Here is an 18,826-nt window from a genome sequence, read left to right on the forward strand (position 1 = left end):
CCAGTCCCCAGGGGCCCGCGGGAGGCTGCCCCAGGCGCTGCCCATGCCCGGGCCCCGAGAGCCGAGCAGGAGCCTCGGGCACAGCAATGCCAGAGGCTGAGGAGCCCCATCTCGCGGGCCTGAGCTCCGGCTCCAGCGGGCAGAGGCGAGTCCCCGCTCCCCAGCAGCGAAAGCCGTGGGCAGCAGCACCTACTCACCTGAAATGAGTTGGTCCAGGTCCACTTGCTGACAGTGGTCTTCGTCCACGTGCAGCACAAGGAAGCCTGAGGAAGAATTTCAGAGTCAGGGCTTGGTCTGGATCCAACAGAGGAGTCCCGCATCCGAGGAGACAGGTAACAGCGGCACGCCGCCAGGCACCAGGTCACCCGTCCCTGCGTCAGCGCTTTGTGCGGAGTCTCAATGGAAACCCCGCAATAACCGCTCAGGCGAGGACCACCGTGGGTGTTGTACATGCAGCACCCTAACGTGAGCCCTAAGGAGATGCCTGCCGGCGTTTCTGCTGCCTGCAGCTCTGGTAACTTGTCCTAAAGCATCGCTGGGCGCAGGCGAGTGCAGCGCAGCCAAGGTCTGCGCTGAAAGCAGCAAAACCTGCCCTGCAGGCAATCTCCAAGGGGTAAAAGCAAGGCTGGGCGCTACCCATCCTCCTCGGAAAGGAGGGACTGCAGAAACACTCTGAGCTGTGGGCACGGGGCTGAGGCAGCTCTTCTGGCCTCACCGCAACATCATCTGCGTGCTGCACCCTGAGCCTGGAGACCTTTAAAGTGATGGCCCGAGCTGGTCCAGGCCCCATTGAGGGCATCGTCTGCGCAGCCCACAAGCAGCCCACTGCTGCTGCAAACCAGGGTCTGTACGGGCATTGCCCACGGCAGGTGGTCACCCAAACCACGGCACGACCTGGCCACGTGCTTTCCACCTCAGCTGGTCACGGCAGACGCCACGCACCCAGCCAGCATTAGTGGCAAGTGGCCGGAGAAAAGTTCCTGGGGTGCTGGCACCACGTGGCAACCTCGCACGTGTGCCTGTCCCCAGGCCTGGGCACAGCAAGGCGCAGGCCGGTGCTCTGCAGGACATGGAGGCACCAGATGACCCGGCTGTTTCCAGCAGCCCCGCTCGTCCGCAGTGCCCTCCCAGCAGAGCGGGGACCGAAAGCATTCCCAGGACAACAGGGACAGGTACACAGCCCTTCTGGGGAGAGGACACCCAGGCGAAGCCCGAGGAGCGGCTTGGGAGCAGGACCCCAGCAGCCTTACCGATGAACATGGGCGCAGCGGCTCGGATGTCCACCCAGTTGCTCTTGAAGTAGAACAGGTTGGTTAAGATCAGGCGGTTCAGCATCTCCGGGTAGCTCTGCATCTAGGAGAGAAACAGCCGCCGCGGAAGTCACGCAGGGCACGAGAGCGGCTGCCTGCAGCACTGGCACCATCTCCTGGAAGCCCAGAGCTCCTGGGGCGGCCGAGGTCAGCCCAGGAACACCCCTGGGCTGGGGGGGAACTGCCCTGTGCGGACGCAGGGACAGGACCCAGAGGACCTTACGGACCAGCAGCCCCCCACATGAGCCCCGCCGGGTTGCACCGAGCCCCGCGGGCAGTGCCGGCACCGGTGCCACGGGCTCTGGCAGCCGCTCACCAGGTGTTTGCAGACGTTGTTCATGAACTCGCCGTAGTGCAGGCTCCTGTCGTCCCGCAGGTGGTTGAGGAACATGTCGCAGAGCCCCTCGCAGCCCATGTTGGGGCCACACATGCGCAGAGCAAACTTGCAGGCCTGCGGCACAGAGAGGGGAGGCTGCAGCGTGCACTCGAGAGCTCAGCACCTCGCAGGATCCCCACGCCGAGGCAGGGGATCCCCTGTCCCCGCCGGCCAGCCCGGGCAGCGGGGCACTCACTTTGACAACCTCCGGCTTCGGGTCCTGGAGGTGCAGCAGCAGCGTCACCAGCCCGTTCAGGATCTGCTCGAAGAAGACCTCGCAGTCGCCTTCGCTGAACTTGGTCAGGTTGCCAAAGAGCATGATGGACGACTGGCGGAGGTCAGGCTGCTCCTGCAGGCAGAGGGGACGAGCAGGGCTCAGCGGGCACCGACCTGCGCCGGGCATCTCCCGCCTCGGGGAACGCGCCTGGCAGGGCTGCTCCCACCACCCACCGCCTCGCTTCTCGGGTTGGAGGGCATCAAAGCAGCAAGAGAAACGCTGCCGTCTGTCCTGAACCCTCAGCACCTCCTTCCCAGGCTGCCCCGCTCCTCAGCTGCAGGACCCCAGCTTTTTTTTTTTTGTTTTTTTTGCAAAACCATTTTAGACTATTCTTCATGAGGAAATAACAAGACCCCCCATGGGCTGAGGACAGGCTCTGTTGGAGGTGTAAATTCACTCCCTCCCACCTAATGACTCCACAAAAACACAGCCCCCGGCCTCTTCATCCCAAATTTCAGCCACTATCATCCCCATTCGCTCCTGCTGGTCCGGAGCCCCCCACCAGCTGGCGGGGAGCACCCGGGAGGTGCTGGGGACCGAGCTCGGGGATGGGGGTCTCCACGCTGCACCCTCCAGCTCTTCGAAGGGGCAGAGCAGCCGCACGCAGCTGGGGAGGGAGCTGGGGAACTCCCGGCTGCAGGTCTGCTCAGGCCAGAGGGAGCAGCACAGAAGACGACACCCCCGAAGCTGGAGCGTGGGGTGCAGCAAGGGCCTGGCCAAGGCGGGATGCTCCCAGCGGGACAGCAGCAGCTCAGCGCAGGAGCAGCGGACAAGGCTCGAGCCCAGGGATGGGCTGCAAGCTGAGCAGGAGAAGCATCAAGCTTCCCCGCAGTGATGCTGGAGGGGTTTAGGGCTGGACGGAGACTGCTAAGGGCAGTGAAACCCCCTGGGACAGGCACCCACAGAGGACTTCTCCCCTCTCCCTGGCCTCAATCTGCCCTTGCTCCTGTCCCAGGGCACCCACGTAACCCAGCTCTGGCTCAACCCCGCACCCAGAGCTTCCTGCTACCCAAGAGGAGTCCAGGTCCAAGCAGAAACGCAACGGGTGCCTCTGCTTCCCAACCGCACCGTGTCCTCACGCAGCCTGTGCTGAGCTCCCAGCTGGAGATCGGCACCCCGACCTCCTTCCCCCGGCTCCGTGGCACTGCCAGCACCCAGGGATGTGCCCCGTAGCATCCGAGCAGACTCCTGCTGCTCCCGCACCCGTCCCCTGCGTTGAGCAGGCTCTGGCTCGGCAGACGAGCCGTTTCAGCCACGCCGGCAAAGGCGCGAGCTCGGCCTCCCCTGGCACAGCCAGGGCGCTGCCTTACGCTGTCAAAGAAGGGCCGGATCCTGATGGCGATGTGGAGGAGCATGGACTGGATGTCTCTCTCCTCCACGTGATCCAGGAGCTTGGAGAGACTGGACATGGCCTCAAGCGCAACCAGGTTGTGGGGGTCGTCTTTGTCATCCATGCCATTGACCATGGACGCCAGGAGCTTGGCCCCGTGCTTCCTCACCTGCAAGGGAAGCAGTGAGAAAAGTGGTCCCCGCGGGGCGAGGCTGGCAGGGGGGCTGGCAGGGACACATCCCCTGGGTGTCCTGCAGCAGGCTCCTGCCCCACGCCGTGCTTCCAGCCAGAAAGAGCTGGAAGGAGACTTGAATTATGACCGCCGCGGGCAAAAGCGTCTTCGGCACAGGCCAGTCATTGCACACAGTAACTGCTTACTGCAGTCACCGGTTCCCCTCCCACTGGAACCATCAACGCAGTATTTCACTGTGTAATTAGAGCCGGTGTGTACACAGCGAAGGGGGAAATTAAGTTTGCATAAGCCACGTTAAGTCTGCCATCACTTAATTCTGAGAGCTCGGCTTTGCAAACTACGCCATGCTATCCAGCGTGGCTTACGGAGCATAGCTGGGAAGGGCCAAGGATGGACAGAGGGACTGCTGTCCCTGAGCCACCCAGGACGGTCGGAGCCCTGGAGCCCTCCCAGACCTCGCCGGGCTGGCATCGCTGCGGGTTGCCCTAGCAGATGTGGGATGGGACTCCTGATGAGCTGGAAAGCCGGTGGCGCTCGCTGCGCTCCGGCTGGGGTGAGCGGAGGAGCTGGCAACAGCTCGTCTCTGACATTGCTCTAATTGCGCGGGCTCGTCGCTGCCCTCCTCATCCTCGCCAGGCTGCGCTGTCAGCGCTGCTGGTTTCTTGCTTCCCCGAGGCAGTGCTCCGGCTCACGCAGCCCAGAGCACCGGGTGCTGTTACAGCAGCGGCTCTGACAGGGCTCACGCCAGCAGAATGATATTTTTAGCAGCTACTTATATTTTATCAGCAGATCACGGTAGCGTATTGTCTGTCTTGGGGCTGGCCCGCCCGTGACCTCTTCCCGGGGTTTGGCACGGGCAAGCACCGGAGCGGGGCACCTGCCAAGCCCCCGCGCTGCCGCCGATCAGCCGTCAGGTAAGGAGAGCTGCGGGGTCAGGCCGGCAGCCCCAGGCAGCCCGATGCTCCCACGCCTGCGGGGTTTGCGGCGTCAGCTCCTCTCCCAGGCAGGAAAGGGGGTTTAAGCTGCCGCTTCCCGGCTGCAAGGTGCATCTGGAGCCTGGCAGGGACCAGCCGCCCCTGCGCATCCTCAAGGTGAAGAGCTACAAGCGCAGAGCACCCTGCGCCTGCCCTCCCCGCGTGCCGCTCCACAGACGTGCCTCTGGCACAAACTGCTCCGACCGCAGCGCTTCGGAGAGTGGGGATACCGACTCCTGCCTGCCTGAAGCCCGTCGTCGGGACAGAGGAGCGCTTTGCTTTTAAGGATCCATTTGTCAGCCAGCAAAACCACGGGAGCAAAGAGCGATGGGCTCGCAGGTCTTGCACAGGCGCGATGCCGCTATCTGCATGGGTGACCTGGCTTGTTCGGGCCAGCCAGCCTTCCCGCAAGGATGGCCGGCTTTCCTCCAAAGCCAGGCTTGTATAAAGGTGTCTCCTAAAGCAGTCAGAAGTCTGAACCAGAGCAGTCCCGCAGCGCCTGCCTGCAGCGGCGGTGATGCACAGGACAGCTGCCACCTCCGTTTTGGAGGTGCCGTCACCAGGGCGAGGAGGTGGCCGACTGTCCTGCTGAAAGACCCACCCGGTCTTTGACAAGCAGCATCTCCCGGCGGCTATGTGCTCCCTTCTCCCACCCAGCCCCGGCCAGGACTCTCGGGCCGAGCAGCACGGAGTTCACGCTCACCTTTTCCGGCGAGCCGGAGGCGATGTTGCCCAGGCCCCGGAGCGCCAGCATCCGCACCAACATGCAGGTGTCCTTCTGCCTCCCCGTCATGTTATCCATCATGGTCTCCAGCAGGATCAGGTCATTCACCACATTACTATTGAGGAGCTAAAGCAGAAGAGAGCCTCAGCATCGACAGGACAGGGGTCCCGTGAACCACGAGGGAGATGACGGCTGTGTTTCAGATGCTCTTACTCCTTTACACTGGGAAAGAGCCCCAGCAGACTTGATTTGCCGCCCCGGCTCCCCTCAGACCCTCACTCCATACCCACGCCATCCAGAGACAGGGCTGGGGGAGCCCTCAGCCCCTGCACCCCGAGGCAGGCACTTGGATCTGGGGAACCTGCAATAATTCGTAACACGTAAATCGAGAAAACTAAGGACTCCAAGTTGGGAAGAAGGGGGAAGCCCGGGCGAGCACGGACAGCCGGGAGAAACCCACAAAACCTACACGAAAGCTAAATCCTCGCCCCCGAGATCGCCTGCCAGGTGAGAGGAGGCTGACTGTGGAGAGGTCGGAGTATTTACAGGGATGGAGGGCCAAAGCGGAGCTGCGGAGGCTGCGGAGCGGCCAGCGGCACTGCCAGCTGCTCTTCCAGAGCAGTGCAGGGGCACCCGGAGGCACCGTGTTCCCTGGAGCCCCTGGGAGCATCCCCAGCGGCTGAGCAGCAGCAGAACCGGAGCTTTTGGCGAGCAGCTCCTCGTTCCCGGAGCGCTCCCCGAGCGGCGCTGGGAGGAGCCGGCCGGGCAGAGACTCAAGGAGACCAATTCAGGAGACCTGGCTGGAAGGAGACGGCAGGGCTGCTCTCCCGCTGACCCTCCCAACCGAGCCCCCGGGTCGTGGGGAGAGCCACGTACGGAAGCGGGATGTGCTCCAAGGAGTGTCGCTGGCCCTCCCCGGTGGGGCCCGGCTCATCCTGGACGGATCAGGCTCCGCTTTACGGAAAGGAGGTTTAACCGCCGGCAGCGGCGGGGTCGGCAGGAGCCCCCGCGCCGAAGGGGCACTTCTGGGCGCCGGCGTGGCTGCTCTGGGGTTTAGCTCCTCTCGGGGAAAGCCCTGCTCCCTGCTGCTGCCCGGCCCAGGGCAGGGGGGGTCAGCGGGGCTGCTCCAGGCTCCAGCCGCAGCGGGGGGCTCCCTGTGCGCACCCACTGTCACCTGCCACCACTGCGGAGAGGCCAGGAACCCCGGGGCTGAGAGGGACCCCGCGACACGAGGCCTGGAATCCCAGAGCCTGACCCAGGCAGGGGTACAAGCACAGAGCTTGGCGGACACCCGTGGGTGGCGAGGGCTGCCGGCAGCCACGTGCAGGCACCGGCAGGGTCGCAGGGGCTGGCACAGAGCCCCCCGGTCCCGCCGGGACGAGGCAGTGACAGCCGTCCTGGGGCAGCGGCTGCACCTCTGCTGCCATCCCGGGGGATCCTGCGGAAGCCGGGGGAGCAGAGGCCCCGTGCTGCCGGTCTTCCCGCTGCTCCAGCCCAGTGGCCGTTCCCCTCCTCGCTTCCCCTCTGTCATCTCCGTCACTGGCACGGCCGAGAGAAAAGGGACTGAGCTCTCACCTCATCAGTTTTGAGAGAGGGAGACACAGGCATTTGCTTCCTTCCCCTCCAGCTCCACAGTGAGGCAAAGCTGCTATTTTAAACCCTTTAAGGATGCAGAGAGCCAACCACACTCCAAAACTAAAGCAGATTCTGGGACAGGCTCCAAGAGCCGGGCCGGCAGCTCCCCCAGCCAAACAGAAAATAAAAACAGTGCCTTAATCCCAGGCTGCTTAAGCAGCTGAGAATTTAAAAGGTGGTTTATAAGGGGGGATATAGTTCTGCATTGTTGGCATAAGGTGCTCCTTTATGTAACAAAAACTCCTCGAGTGGCCCAGGGCTTTAAGGTGGTATGTACGGAGAGATAGTGTTACAGTCTGCTGGCTGCACTGCCGGCGAGGGGAAAGGACTTGAGTCACTTCATTCCTTAGGGTGGTACGTAAGGACGGAGTTACGGTTTGCTGGCTCATGGCGGTGATGTGTTCAGAGTTGGACTCCTGCAAGCGCTTCTCTGCCATCCCCTCTACCAGAGGGTCGGGAAGCCGAGGAGGACAGGCAGAGCCCTGCTGCAGCTAAACCCTCATCCCGGCTGCTCTCCAGCCGGGTAGGGAAAGACTGACGGACGGACGGCCAGGAGCCAGCCTGCAGCGGTGGCTCAGCCGCGCTGCGCCTCCCCGCGACACCCTCTGCTCACCTCGGCGAAGAAGGCGGTGGTGGTGATCCTCTGGCTGTCAAAGACGCTGCTCAGAGTTGGGACGAGGTTCTTCACGATCAGGGGGAGCCGGGGGCCGGCGTGCCTCGCCATCGCGCTGCAAACAGAAGCCGCATGTGTCACCCGTGCCGACTGCCCGCACTGGGGGCTACAGCGGCCCCAGGGGGCTCTCAGCAAGCTGGCGAGGGGGTCTGCGAGCCACCAAGCACAGCGAAGCGTCGGCACCGATCCCGGCGCTGTGGGGCATCAGCGGGCTGCCACAACAGGCCTCTGTGGAGTGTCACCTCCTCCTGTGCTGCAGGACAGGCAGCCGCAGCCCAGGGTGCTTTGAGCACTGTGAGCAGCAGCGGGGACACGGGCAGCAGAGCGGGCAGCGCAGGCAGCTCCCGTCGCTCCACGTGGAGCGACGGGAGCTGCCTGCGCTGCCCGTCTTTCACGCCACCGCGTCCTGCTGCTGTGCAGAACCAGCACATTGACATCCAGGACAGAAAAGCTGGTGGCCCTGGCCTGGCATCGTCCCCTCCTGCCACCCGCTCGCCTGGGGACGAAGCGCAGGGCAGGACCGAGCCCACGCCTCGTGCGCGCCGGGCACCTGGCAGGAGCCTGCTCCGGCAGGACCTTAGCCAGGAGGGACGGTTTTTGTTTTGGATGAGACACTCTCAAGTGTTTGGGAGGTTCAAGAAAGTATTTTTGCAAATACTGGAAAATCCCAAACCGCTCGTCTCCTCCGCAGCCGTCCAAGAGCTATTAACGGCACTGGGTGGAGGGACAGCGAAGTCCCCGGCTGAACCAGGCTCCACCGAACTGGACCGCAGGGCCACGGCCGTCCCTCGGCCTCGCCGCCTCGCGCCAAACTCGCTGCCGTCGGCACGAGGTTGCGCAGCCGCTGCGGGAAGGACGGGCAGCTGTCAGCCAGCCGTCTACAGGGATCGGATACCGCCGCAATACTTGATGAACCGCAAGGACATTGCAGCAGCAGCAAAAGGAAAAAACAGTTTCCATCCGAGACCTTTTGGTGTCCGGCACACCTTGGTTAGAAGGGAACAGGGAGCCTGAGCCCCGGCGGGAGCACAGCGAAGCAGCTGATAGCAGCAAAGGTTTGGCCAAGGTGCCTGAAGAGCTGCCGCACAGCCCCAGCGAGGGGCACACCGGGGAAGCGTGGGACGGCGGGCACACCGCGGCGGGACTGACAGCGGGCGCACCGCGGCAGCCAGCTGCATCCAGCCCCACCGTGCTCGCAGGAACGCAGCTCAGCCCCCGTGGGCTCCCCACCCGGGCTGCTTCCAGCGAGCTGGGGACAGAGCTGCCCACCGCGTGGTGGGCAGCAAGGCAGAGCCCCACTGCCAGTCCCTCGGTGATGCTGCGCGAAGGACCCTCCACGGGCTTCGATGCATCGCAGCTCCCCGGGGACACGGCGCACCCGCTCCCCGCTTGCTACGGGGTGCTGTCCCGCTCCCAACGGCCGCGGTGCAGCTCTTGCACCAAAGCTAGAGGACGTACCAGAGAACCGGCGCGCGGTGCCAGCGTCTTACCCAGCGAGCATGGCGATCCCGTCGTGGTGCCTCTCCGGACTCGCCATCAGGTCCCAGCCGCCGGCGCTGCTCACGGCCCTGGCGACCTCCTCGCTGCCGCCCCGGGCCAGCATGACCTTCAGCGTTTCCACGGCACAGCTGGGGAGAGAAGCACGGCGGTGAGGCTACGGCAGGCTGCCGGCCCTGCCTGCGGCCCTGCCCGTCTGGCAGGTCGCAGGGCGGCAGGCGAGGGAACTCCTTGCCCGGGGAGTGCTGGGACACGCGGGAGGCGTTCGGGTGCTTGAGGACGGGATGAGTTATGCGAGGGCTTTAGCTGGAGTGAGACGAGCCCATAACTCACTGCTACTTCCATTTACACCGTGACGTTTGCCGTTAAAGTGATCCAAGACAATAGACTGAAAAGTAAAGAAGTCCAGAACTACTTTAAGGAGAGGGTTTTTTTGCATTAATATTTTATAGGTAGGGATTATTTTGCTGCAAGCACAGAGCAACATATGGGAAACATACATTATCCTGTCAAAACAAAACAAATATTAGCAATGGATAAATCTTAGCCTTCAATACAAGCAAGAGGAATGTAGTTACCACACACACAAAGAAAACATAATTTACTAAGAGTGTCTGAACACGAAGGTCTTTCAGCTTAGGAGCTGGGTTCCTGCTATTTTGCCTTCTCGTAGGGATGGGCCAAGCTGCGGTGACAAGGGACCGGCGCTTGGAGGGACCGTCACCCCTGCCGAGCCCCAGGAGGCTGCAGGGTGTCGGGCACCCCTGGGCCTCCGCCGCCGCCACGTCCTCCAGCAGCTGCAGGAGCCCCAGAGAGCCGGGCTTGCCTTAACGAAGGACATCCAGTCACGCCTCCCGCACGTCCCAACTTGAGACTAACGATGGAAAATAAAGGCTGACCCATCGTACGCACGGAAAGCACACCCTGCCACGCCAGACCAGAGGCTTTCGGCAGTTTTGTACTGCGCTTGTCTGTGTGTTGGATCGGGAGCCGGGGCTGGGGTTCCCCCAGGGATGAGTGCCCGGAGGACCCACTCACACAAGCGGAGCATCCTTAAGGGCCAAAGCTGAGCGCCTGCCCACGGCAAAGGCACAAGGCGACAGGAAAGGAGACAAGGAGGAGACGAACGCGGGTTTGCTTTTCTGCTTGGCACAGCCATGTCTAGTGCTCAAAGCAAGAGGCCCCCGCCGTCTCCCCCGTGAGCCCGAGCAGAAGCTGGCTGGTCCCGCGCTGCTCTCATGCACGGGGCACGCAGCAGCCAGTCGGGCTGTGCGGTTACAGACCGTGGGGCAGACGGTGCAGAAGCCTCAAGTCTGCCCTGCGAAACCCACCCGGAGGGGCCCATGGAGGAGCCATCGAGCTGGCTCCATTAGTAACGGCAAACAGAGCAGCAGGACCACAAACGCTTGCTGAGCTAGCTTGCTCAGCTCTTGTGAAAAGCCCAGACTGGCGGCGAGTCCTTCGACGTGCTTTCAGCATCCCTGGCATCATGAAGACTACAGGACAACAAGGAATTAATTACTAATTAAAGAAAACCTTAGGCGGAAGTATCCTTCCACCATCTGTCCACACCACAATCTGCTGGTATACGTAACAGTCCTGGTTTTACTGTTTTGGAGTCCGGCCACACAGGCCTTCGGAGTTTTTCAACCAGTTTTCAGCTAGAGACAGCCCGAGCTGCTGCAGCGCGCACAGCTCCCCCGAGCCGGCTGCAGTGCTTCCTTTCCGTGAGCTGTAGCCGAAATTGCTAAGCGACGTGCAAACATCTCCATTTAGAGAGGTCCTTCCACGGAGCAAGCCTCTGACCTCGAATATCCCCTTCCAGCAGCCTGGAATAAAACCCAGGCTCCTTTTTCCTTACAGCAGTCGGTTTAGCGGGGAGGTACGGTGTCAGCTTCACGTACGACCGCCCATTTGGAGCAGGAGACCCAGAGGCCTGCCAGCTCTGCCAGCCCAGCAGCGGGCAGCTCAGCTCCCCAGGGGCCGAGCATCGGCCTCCAGCCTCGGCCGGAGCAGTGCGGTCCTGCGGAGTGCATCCGACACAGCAGAGCTCTGCACAGGCTCCAGCGCCGGTGCTCAGCAGATACACGGCCGTACCTCTGCCTGCGGTGTGCCCATCCCCGTGCTCTCGCTCTCCCTAGGGCAGAAATCATCACCGCACTCGGCCACAGCACTGGGCACTTCACCAGCTCTCGGTCCGTCCAGCCCCAGAAGACCGAGCCAGTCTCCCTGCCCCAAGACAAGGTCGACCTAATCCTGGCGTGATTATCCGGTACATCTCCAGTCCTTTCAGCCCATTCCTGGGGTTCTCGCCCTCGCTGGCAGGGAGCCCCCCCCGCTCCAAAGCCTAACCCGAAGCGCTCTGCAGCTTTGGTGCAATGGAGGCCCCCCTCCTGCAGCGTCGTGAGGACCACTAACGTTTCTGCAGAGCAAGAAAACTCCACAAGCCTCAAAACTCAAAGCTTGCATACAGGTGAACCTGTAACTCAGCCCAAGGAAGCTGCAGTGGGACTTATTTTCTTGCAGCGTAAAAAAACAGCAACAAGAAAGCTTCCTGGCAAATGCTCACAGACAACAGAGGCCCGTGAAGGCCAACGAACTTCCCACCGGCTCCTTGGTTGGGGATGAGGTCTGACAGGTAACATCCCGGCACCAGCCCGGTGCTCGCGGGTGGCTCCTCGGGAGGGACCATTCCCGGCAAAGCCCCCGCGTGCCGGCTGCGGGATGCCCGCTCCACTCGAACCTCCCCGAGGTTTCGGCTCCCAGCCCACAGCTCCAGGCTTTCCCGCTCCTTAACAAGAGCTGCAAAGCCCGAGGCGAGCGCAGTGGGTTAAGCCCCTGCACAACCAGAGGCCGCTCCTGCAAGACAGATGGTTAAAGCCGTTCATTCACAAGGTTTGCTTTTTCCACAGTGTCCCATAGACACTTCCTTCCTTTCCAACAAAAGCCCGTGTCTTCCAACCTCCCTTTCCTGCCAAGCTATCATATTCACCTTTACCATCTCTCTTTGGCATTTAAATATCATGAAGACTTAGAATTCAAAACGCGTACAGGAAATTACTTTGATATTGTAACCAGCTCCTGGGACCAGGCTGGAATTTCACATCCCCGCGGTTTTTCTGCGCGTTGGACAAAGACCGTTCCCCCTCCATCCATCAGCGATGACTTCATGGACGCGCAGCCACGGCTACCTGCCCGCACCCACGCGGCAGGAGCAGAAACAGGGCTCGGAGCAGAACCACGTGCCGTTCCCTGCCCCTCCGGTCAGTCCCTGGAGATTTCTGGCAGGAGGCCCTCTCCCTGCTCCCCAAAAGCAGGCGACGTTACCGGGGACTCGCAGCTGCGATGCACAGCCAGGACACGGCTGCTCTGTACCAACGCCTGCAAGATCAAGCGGAGATTTGAGAAGCGGCGCTCAGAAACCCAACACAGCGCAGGCGTGACGGCCACGTCTGGGGAGCGGCGATGAAGGAGCCTTTTTCCCTTCTTGAGGACACCGACGCCGCGAGTGACCCACCGACTGTGGTCCCAAGGGAGCGAAGCGGAGCATCGCCAGCACGCCCGCATTTGGACAAGCCCTGGTGATGCAAGCTGTGGGCTCGGTCCAGCGAGAAAGCCCCTCCGGTACAATCCTGCCCGGCTTCACCCAGCAAAGCCCGGGACCAAGCTGGCCGCCTCGATCAGCGGCAGCAGGAGGGAGCTGGCCTCCGGCAGAGCTGCTCCCCGGGGGCTGCAGGAGAGGGGCCGGGGGGCTCCCCCACCCCACATCGGGGGGGTGGGTGTTGAAGAGCTGCTGGTTCCTACCCGTTTTCTGGCCGGCGCATCGGCTTTTCTCGCAACAAGGTCTGGGGGCTCTTGCACCCTGATGGTTCGCTCTTGGGACCGACAGCCGCCTTGCTGCCGCAGGGAGCACCCAGAGAGGAGCCTGGGCCAGCGGCGGGGAGGCACACGGGCTCATCCATCCCCAGTCCCACTCCACGGATGGAGCAGCGGTCCCGGCAATAGTTCAGCACGTTCTGGTTTGTGTCCCCAATGCTGTTTGGAGTCCCGACACTTTTGGAGGAAGAGCAGTCGTTTCTGGCTCCTCCGCCTCCTTCCCTGGGAGGCAACCAGTTGCTTCGAGTTTCCTTCAGTGCTCCCCGTCTTATGGCACGGGGTCTGGCTGGGATCTGCCCGTGCCTCTCTTCCAGGAGTCGTTAAGGGGGAAGAGCATGACGAGAACAGACAGTTCTGGCTGCACGAGCCCAAAGCCACAAAGGCAGCACAAGTGTCCGCTCCCGTCGGGGGGATCCGCACGAAGCCATCCCGAACCGCGGCCGCTGCTGTGCAAAACACCCCGCGGGGACGGGGCAAGCGCCACGAGCTCGGGGAGCGACGCCGCCAGCACCAGAATGGCCACGGGGCAACCCACGATCGGCCTTAACCAACCTGCTCCTCCAACACATTGGGTTCATCTGATTTTATTCTAACATGTGGTCTAAATAAAACACTAATCAGATAGCAGCCCTGCCATCCAGCACAACAACCTGTTTCCACTCATTACATCTCCCTGCCGGAGAAGTCACCCTCCGCGTGAGCAGCAGCTTTCCGAGATGAAGACGGGGCCTGGCACGGTACGGCGGCAGACAGCGGCAGACGGGGTATTGCTCGGTGTGCCCAACACCGCCGTTCCAGTCGCTCCGCTCGGGGTCTTTCCTCACCGTCGAGATTTGACAAATGAAGTGCCAAGTGATGCCAGAGCCCCTTTACCTCGCTGCTGCTTTGTCTGGTGTCTTTGTGGGCTCCTCCAGGTTTTTTTTTCCCCCTCCCCAAGACTAATAATAGCCTGTAAAAAGTCTGGAAACCCACAAGAGGTTAAAACTGAAAATCAGGGCAGAGCTTCCTCCCTGCCGGCCGACCCAAGCTCCTTTATCCATTCTGCTGGTGGAGGGAGCAAGGAGGTGGCTGGAGAAGCAGCTCCAGAGAAGGGCTCCCTGCCCTCCGACCCCCGGTAGCCTGCAGCACCTCCTGCCATTACTGCCTGGGGTGTGGGTTTAACCCCAACATCCCCATACATTTAAAGCGCTTTAAAGCAAACGCGGGTACCGCTCATCATGCTGCAGGATGAGGGCAGCCGCCGTCACAAGGCCAGGGCTGTGCCGCGGCAGGCAAGCCGCCAGAAGCAGGGCTGAAGGCCGCGGGGCACCAGTGCTGTTTCAGACACTAAACGCAGTGCAGGCAGCGCGGATGGCCGGGACGGCCGATGCGCGTCGGCACCCAGCCCAGCCCCGGAGCAGCTCCACGAGGGTCCCCAGGCAGACAGAGTTGCTGCGTGCAGGAGCAGGGCTGTTTGCATCTTATTCACGGCCGCACCACCTACGGAGGCTGAAGAGACAAGCCCTGGTCCTTTTGCCTACAGACCAAGGCATCGCCAAGGTAGCTCAGAGGTGCAAGAGAGAAGAGCAAGTCCTTAGCGCTGCTCAGCACAGGCAGGCTCCCGCAGGAGCACTGGATGGAGCCACGCAGGGCACAGGCAACGGCTGGAGAACCAGCACTTCGCACCAATCCAGCGCGATGCCCGCAAGACGCTGAAGACCTGCATACATCAACAGGACGCGTTCACCGGTCCGGCAGCCCCACCACACCGTGGGTTACGGCCTCACGCTCCCAGGAGGGGACTCGGTGAAGCCCAGGGGTGGGAGAGCCCTGCAGCTCGCCTAACGCGGGCTCTGCCTTCACGGCGTCCCACCTCTCCCAGCACAACGGCTCTACTGGAAACGTCCAGGAGCTGACGATGCTCAGCGAGTCGGCCGGCGCTGCGCTCGCGGGCTCAGAGCGACACGGAACGATGGCCTGCGCAGGACATGGACCCTGTGCAGGACGTGGACCCTGCACACCCAGACCTGGCAGAGGGGTGCAGCGGTCTCCCCGTCCTCCGCAGCCAGGGGAAAGCCTCGCTTGCAGAGGCGCCTTCAGCATCCTCACCTTCTAAAGATGAGAGATGCCCAGGGCCAACACAGGTGCTGCTCCGCGCCAGCAAACACCCTTTGGTGTTTGAACCGGGCTGTTTGGCTCGAGCAGAGGATTATTTAGCGGCTGCGGTGACTCTCACCTGGGTTCAGCAATTGGCCCTTTGGGGTTTCAGGGCCTCTCACAACAGAGAAATCATTTTTACAACACCACTCTCTTAAAATCCAGAAGAGCCAGCCCCCGGGAGAGGCCAGGACCTGAACCCACCTTTGAAAAAGCTGCTGATTGCGCCCTGCCTGGCTGGGCAGCGCAGAGGCTGCTGGCATCCCAGGTGGGCAGCGTATCCCCCCCACTGCCCGCCCGGCACATCGCCACTCGATGCGGCTATTTGAAGGTGTTCGCCGCAACCTGGCCGGGGTGGTGGGGGGGGCACAGTGGCTGGAGAGCGGGTGTTGGGGACCCGAGCCCTCCCCCTCGGCTCCCCAGGACTCCTCCTCAGCAATGAGGGACACCACGGGCTGAAAGCACCGAAGGAGGACAAGCCAGATGCGATGGCTCGGCACCGCCACCTCTCCACAGGGGAAGACGGCATGGTGGCCCGGCTCCGTTTGCTCAACGGGCAGCAATTCGGCGTGACTGAGACACGCTGCAGCCATCGACGCGACGAAGCCAAAAAGTTTGCTCTTTCCAGCTTCCCCTCCTCGTCCTCCACAGAAGCGGAGCCGTCCGCCCTCCCCAAGAAACGCTCATCCGCCTCCGGCGTGCCCAGCGAGCCCCGGGGGGCCCCGCCGAGACCCGCTCCCGAGAGCCAGCGGGGCTTTTTTGGGAGGCTGCGGCAGTAACCCAACCCGACAGGGCTCTGGCACGGTGGCTGCCCGAGCTCTGAAAAGCACATCTTTCACTGCGGCTGCAAAGGCGGCTGATTTAATGCTTCCCAATTTAGAGATTGTGTTCTGCAGAAGAAAACACACCAAAAAAAAAAAACAAACCACAAACCCAAAACCCCAACCCCAGAGCCCAAACCGCACCAGAGGTCAGGCCGTCATACCTAAGGCGTTATGGCCCGGGTGTTATTACCCAGCCCTCCGATTACAGACGCAGCACACGCTATTGTGTTTGTACAAACAAAAATGAGTTCCACATGGCAGATAGGCGCGTTCCCTCCGCACCGGCCGCCCCGGCTCCGCTGTACCTGCAGGGATGGAGGCTCCGGGGGGCCGGGCCGTGGCTGCTGCTCCTCCTCTCCCTGCTCTGCAGGTTCTTCGGTAGCTGAACACCCACGGTGCAGCTGACGCGCAGCAGGAGAGTCACAAACAACGGCGGGTAGAGTCCCAGCACTGCTGCCCCAGACTCCGGAGCAGACATGATCTCATACAAAGCACATGTGGCCTGGAGAGAGAGCGAGCGCGCGGGAGAAGAGGATTAGGAGGGGATCTCCCACACCACGCCGATATCTATTAGTAAATAACCCAGCGAGGCAGCGAGAGGGTTTTTGCTCCTTCCTGCAACGCCGAGTCTAACAAAGCATCGGCATCTACCCCCAGCGTAACCTCTCCGTATCCCACACGCAGCTCCGACGGAGCTACAGCTGCTATTAAAAGCCCTGCTCCTCGGGAAAGCTGGGTGTTTCCAGCTGGGGGAGGTTTGAAGTCTGTACCTGGGGAAGGAGAGCAGATCCAAGAGCTCAGGTTTTATGGGCAGGAAGACAACGCACACACAGAGCTCTTCGCAGAGCCCTATTCCGGCCAATTTAAAAAGCCGTAATTACCCGGCACAATATAGAGGGGTGTTAAAGACAGAGCGGGGAGGGGAGGAGGGTTTGCTTTCAGTGCGGCTGATTCTGTACCATCTGCATTTGGTCCTTCAGAGGAGGAGGAAATTTTCACAGCTGCTTTACTCCTTAGAAAGCTGCCAAGCTGGGTTTATTTTTTCTGAAGGGATAAAATGCAAAGTGGTCTCCCTTGAGGACGGACACCTGAGAGGCTTTTTACGAGCCGGTGGATTAGCTCTAATAGGCATTACACAGCAATGCGTTATTTCCAGAGCCCACGCCTGGCACAAACCCCCGAGGCCAAGGAAATGAAAAAAGCATTCCAGGTATTGGCGTGGGGAACAGCATCCTCCGCGGGGCTGGGAACGGGGCAGGACCGGCAGCGGGACACTTACGGCCAGGGGCAGAGGGGTCGCGATGCGTTCGGATCCGCTGCCCAGCAGGAAGCACTTGCTCTCCTTGTACGGGACGTCCCTGTTCACCTTCTCCAGGAGCTGCTCCAGGATCTGCGAGGTGAGGGTGGGCTCGGTGGCCAGGGACCTCCACATGGTGCACGTGTGGCTAGAGGAGAGGAGGGAGGGGAGCGCCGCTTTGGCACCGGCTGCCGTCGTTAACTCACGCCCTCGTTTGAGGAGCGGCAAGCGTCGGTCCCCTCCCTGACCCAGGGAACACCCGGGTCACGTCACCTGCCGCACAGAAACACGAGCGAGGAGCGCGTCACCGCCGGACAGGAGCCACCTTGCTCAGCAGCTCCGCTGCCACGGCAGCTACCGCCTCGCTGCCGGCAAAGCCGGCACAGAGAGCAGGAACCTGCAACGACGGCGAGCCCCGGCGGGAGAGCCGTCCTGGGTGGCTCACGGGAGCTGCGTGCAGGGGAAGGCTCGACGGCAGCCTCCTGCGATAGCGTGCGATCCTCACCCAGCGCCTGCTCTCGGGCAACTCCCAGAGCCACCCTGCAACCCAAAAAAACCCCACGGCTCCCCCGATACCAGCAGCCAGCGAGCTCCTGCCTTGCCCCGTGCAGTTCACAAGCCTGCCCGCCGTGGTAGGAACGGAGCAGCAGTAACGGTACAAGGAGGTGGATAACAACTGCTCAAGGCTCAGCCCAGGGCTGGCACCGACGCGGCCAGCAGCTTTGGGGTAGGTGGCCTGCTCAGTAAAGCAGCACCGAGCACCCCAGCCACGCTCGGCTCTCTGGGGCCAGCTTTGCTAGTTCGCGCTGCCGGCGCCTCTAAGCCCGGCAAGCCCCCCGAAAGGCAGCGCCGGCAGCAAGCGGCCGTGCTGATCCTTGAGCGTGCAAAGGAAATTCCAGCAGGGTCTGATTACTGGGGTAAGGAGCCAAAAGATTATCTGCAGCTTAGGCGAAAGCCGCTCCGAAGCCCAGGCACCGCGAGAGCACATGCAGGCGCCGGGCCACCGTGGCAGAGCAGGGCAGGACCTGTCAAAGGGCAGCGAGCTGCCCAGCAGGCTGGACACCACCACGCTCTTGTGCTGGGAGGCCAGGATGTAAACCGTCTGCTGGGCCGCCTTCCGGATGTGCTCCTCGTCCACCTCCTCCAGCTTGCTGTGGATGATGCTCATGATGTCGGGCACCTGAGGGAAGAAGAGAGAGCGGCATCCAGCTGAGGGCCAGGACATGCCGAGCACTCGGGGTCACCGTCAGATGCTCCCTGCGGCCAGGCCACGCGTGTCCCTTCCCCTCGATCGCAGCCCAGGCAGGTAACGGGACTTCAGGAGACAACATGGGTGGGCAGACCATCAGGCAGGGCAGTTTACCTTCCCGGTTGAGGGATGTCTCCCTGCTCGCCGGGTGCATGCAGAACCACAGACCTCTCTGGAAGTCAAGGATCCTTCCCCACCCTGCCACCCAGGAGACGGAAGAGGCTGCAGGGTATTCCCAGGGGAAAGAGGACCCAGCAAGGACACCCTCCACCCCCGAGCCACAGCTTCCTGGCAAGGCACTCGTGCTAAGCCCCAGCCTGGACACGGGTGATGCGAGAGGAGCTCAGCAAGCGAGTTCCTAAGAAGAACTCAAGCTGAACGCAGGGAGACACCTCGGCACTCGCTACAAGCTGTAAAACGTACGTTAAGACAAATAGGAAGTTCATGTGCAGACC

General features: G+C 62.1%; 1 protein-coding gene across 4 annotated transcripts in view; it reads right to left on the minus strand.

Moving 5' to 3' along the window:
- The window catches only part of LOC127012622 (maestro heat-like repeat-containing protein family member 1), a 57,537-nt gene that overhangs the window by 2,385 nt on the left and 36,326 nt on the right, over positions 1-18,826 (minus strand). For all 4 annotated transcript variants that reach the window (XM_050890848.1, XM_050890846.1, XM_050890847.1 and 1 more), the window contains 11 exons: positions 18,148-18,302; positions 17,105-17,270; positions 16,131-16,327; positions 8,983-9,120; positions 7,433-7,547; positions 5,164-5,310; positions 3,274-3,462; positions 1,883-2,035; positions 1,627-1,761; positions 1,251-1,353; positions 198-263 (listed from right to left, as the gene is read on the minus strand). In XM_050890848.1, the coding sequence (XP_050746805.1) occupies positions 198-263; positions 1,251-1,353; positions 1,627-1,761; positions 1,883-2,035; positions 3,274-3,462; positions 5,164-5,310; positions 7,433-7,547; positions 8,983-9,120; positions 16,131-16,327; positions 17,105-17,270; positions 18,148-18,302 (1,564 nt within the window). The remainder of the gene's footprint in view (positions 1-197; positions 264-1,250; positions 1,354-1,626; positions 1,762-1,882; positions 2,036-3,273; positions 3,463-5,163; positions 5,311-7,432; positions 7,548-8,982; positions 9,121-16,130; positions 16,328-17,104; positions 17,271-18,147; positions 18,303-18,826) is intronic.

This window comes from Gymnogyps californianus, chromosome 2, assembly GCF_018139145.2.
Source record: "Gymnogyps californianus isolate 813 chromosome 2, ASM1813914v2, whole genome shotgun sequence".
Lineage (NCBI taxonomy): Eukaryota > Metazoa > Chordata > Aves > Accipitriformes > Cathartidae > Gymnogyps > Gymnogyps californianus.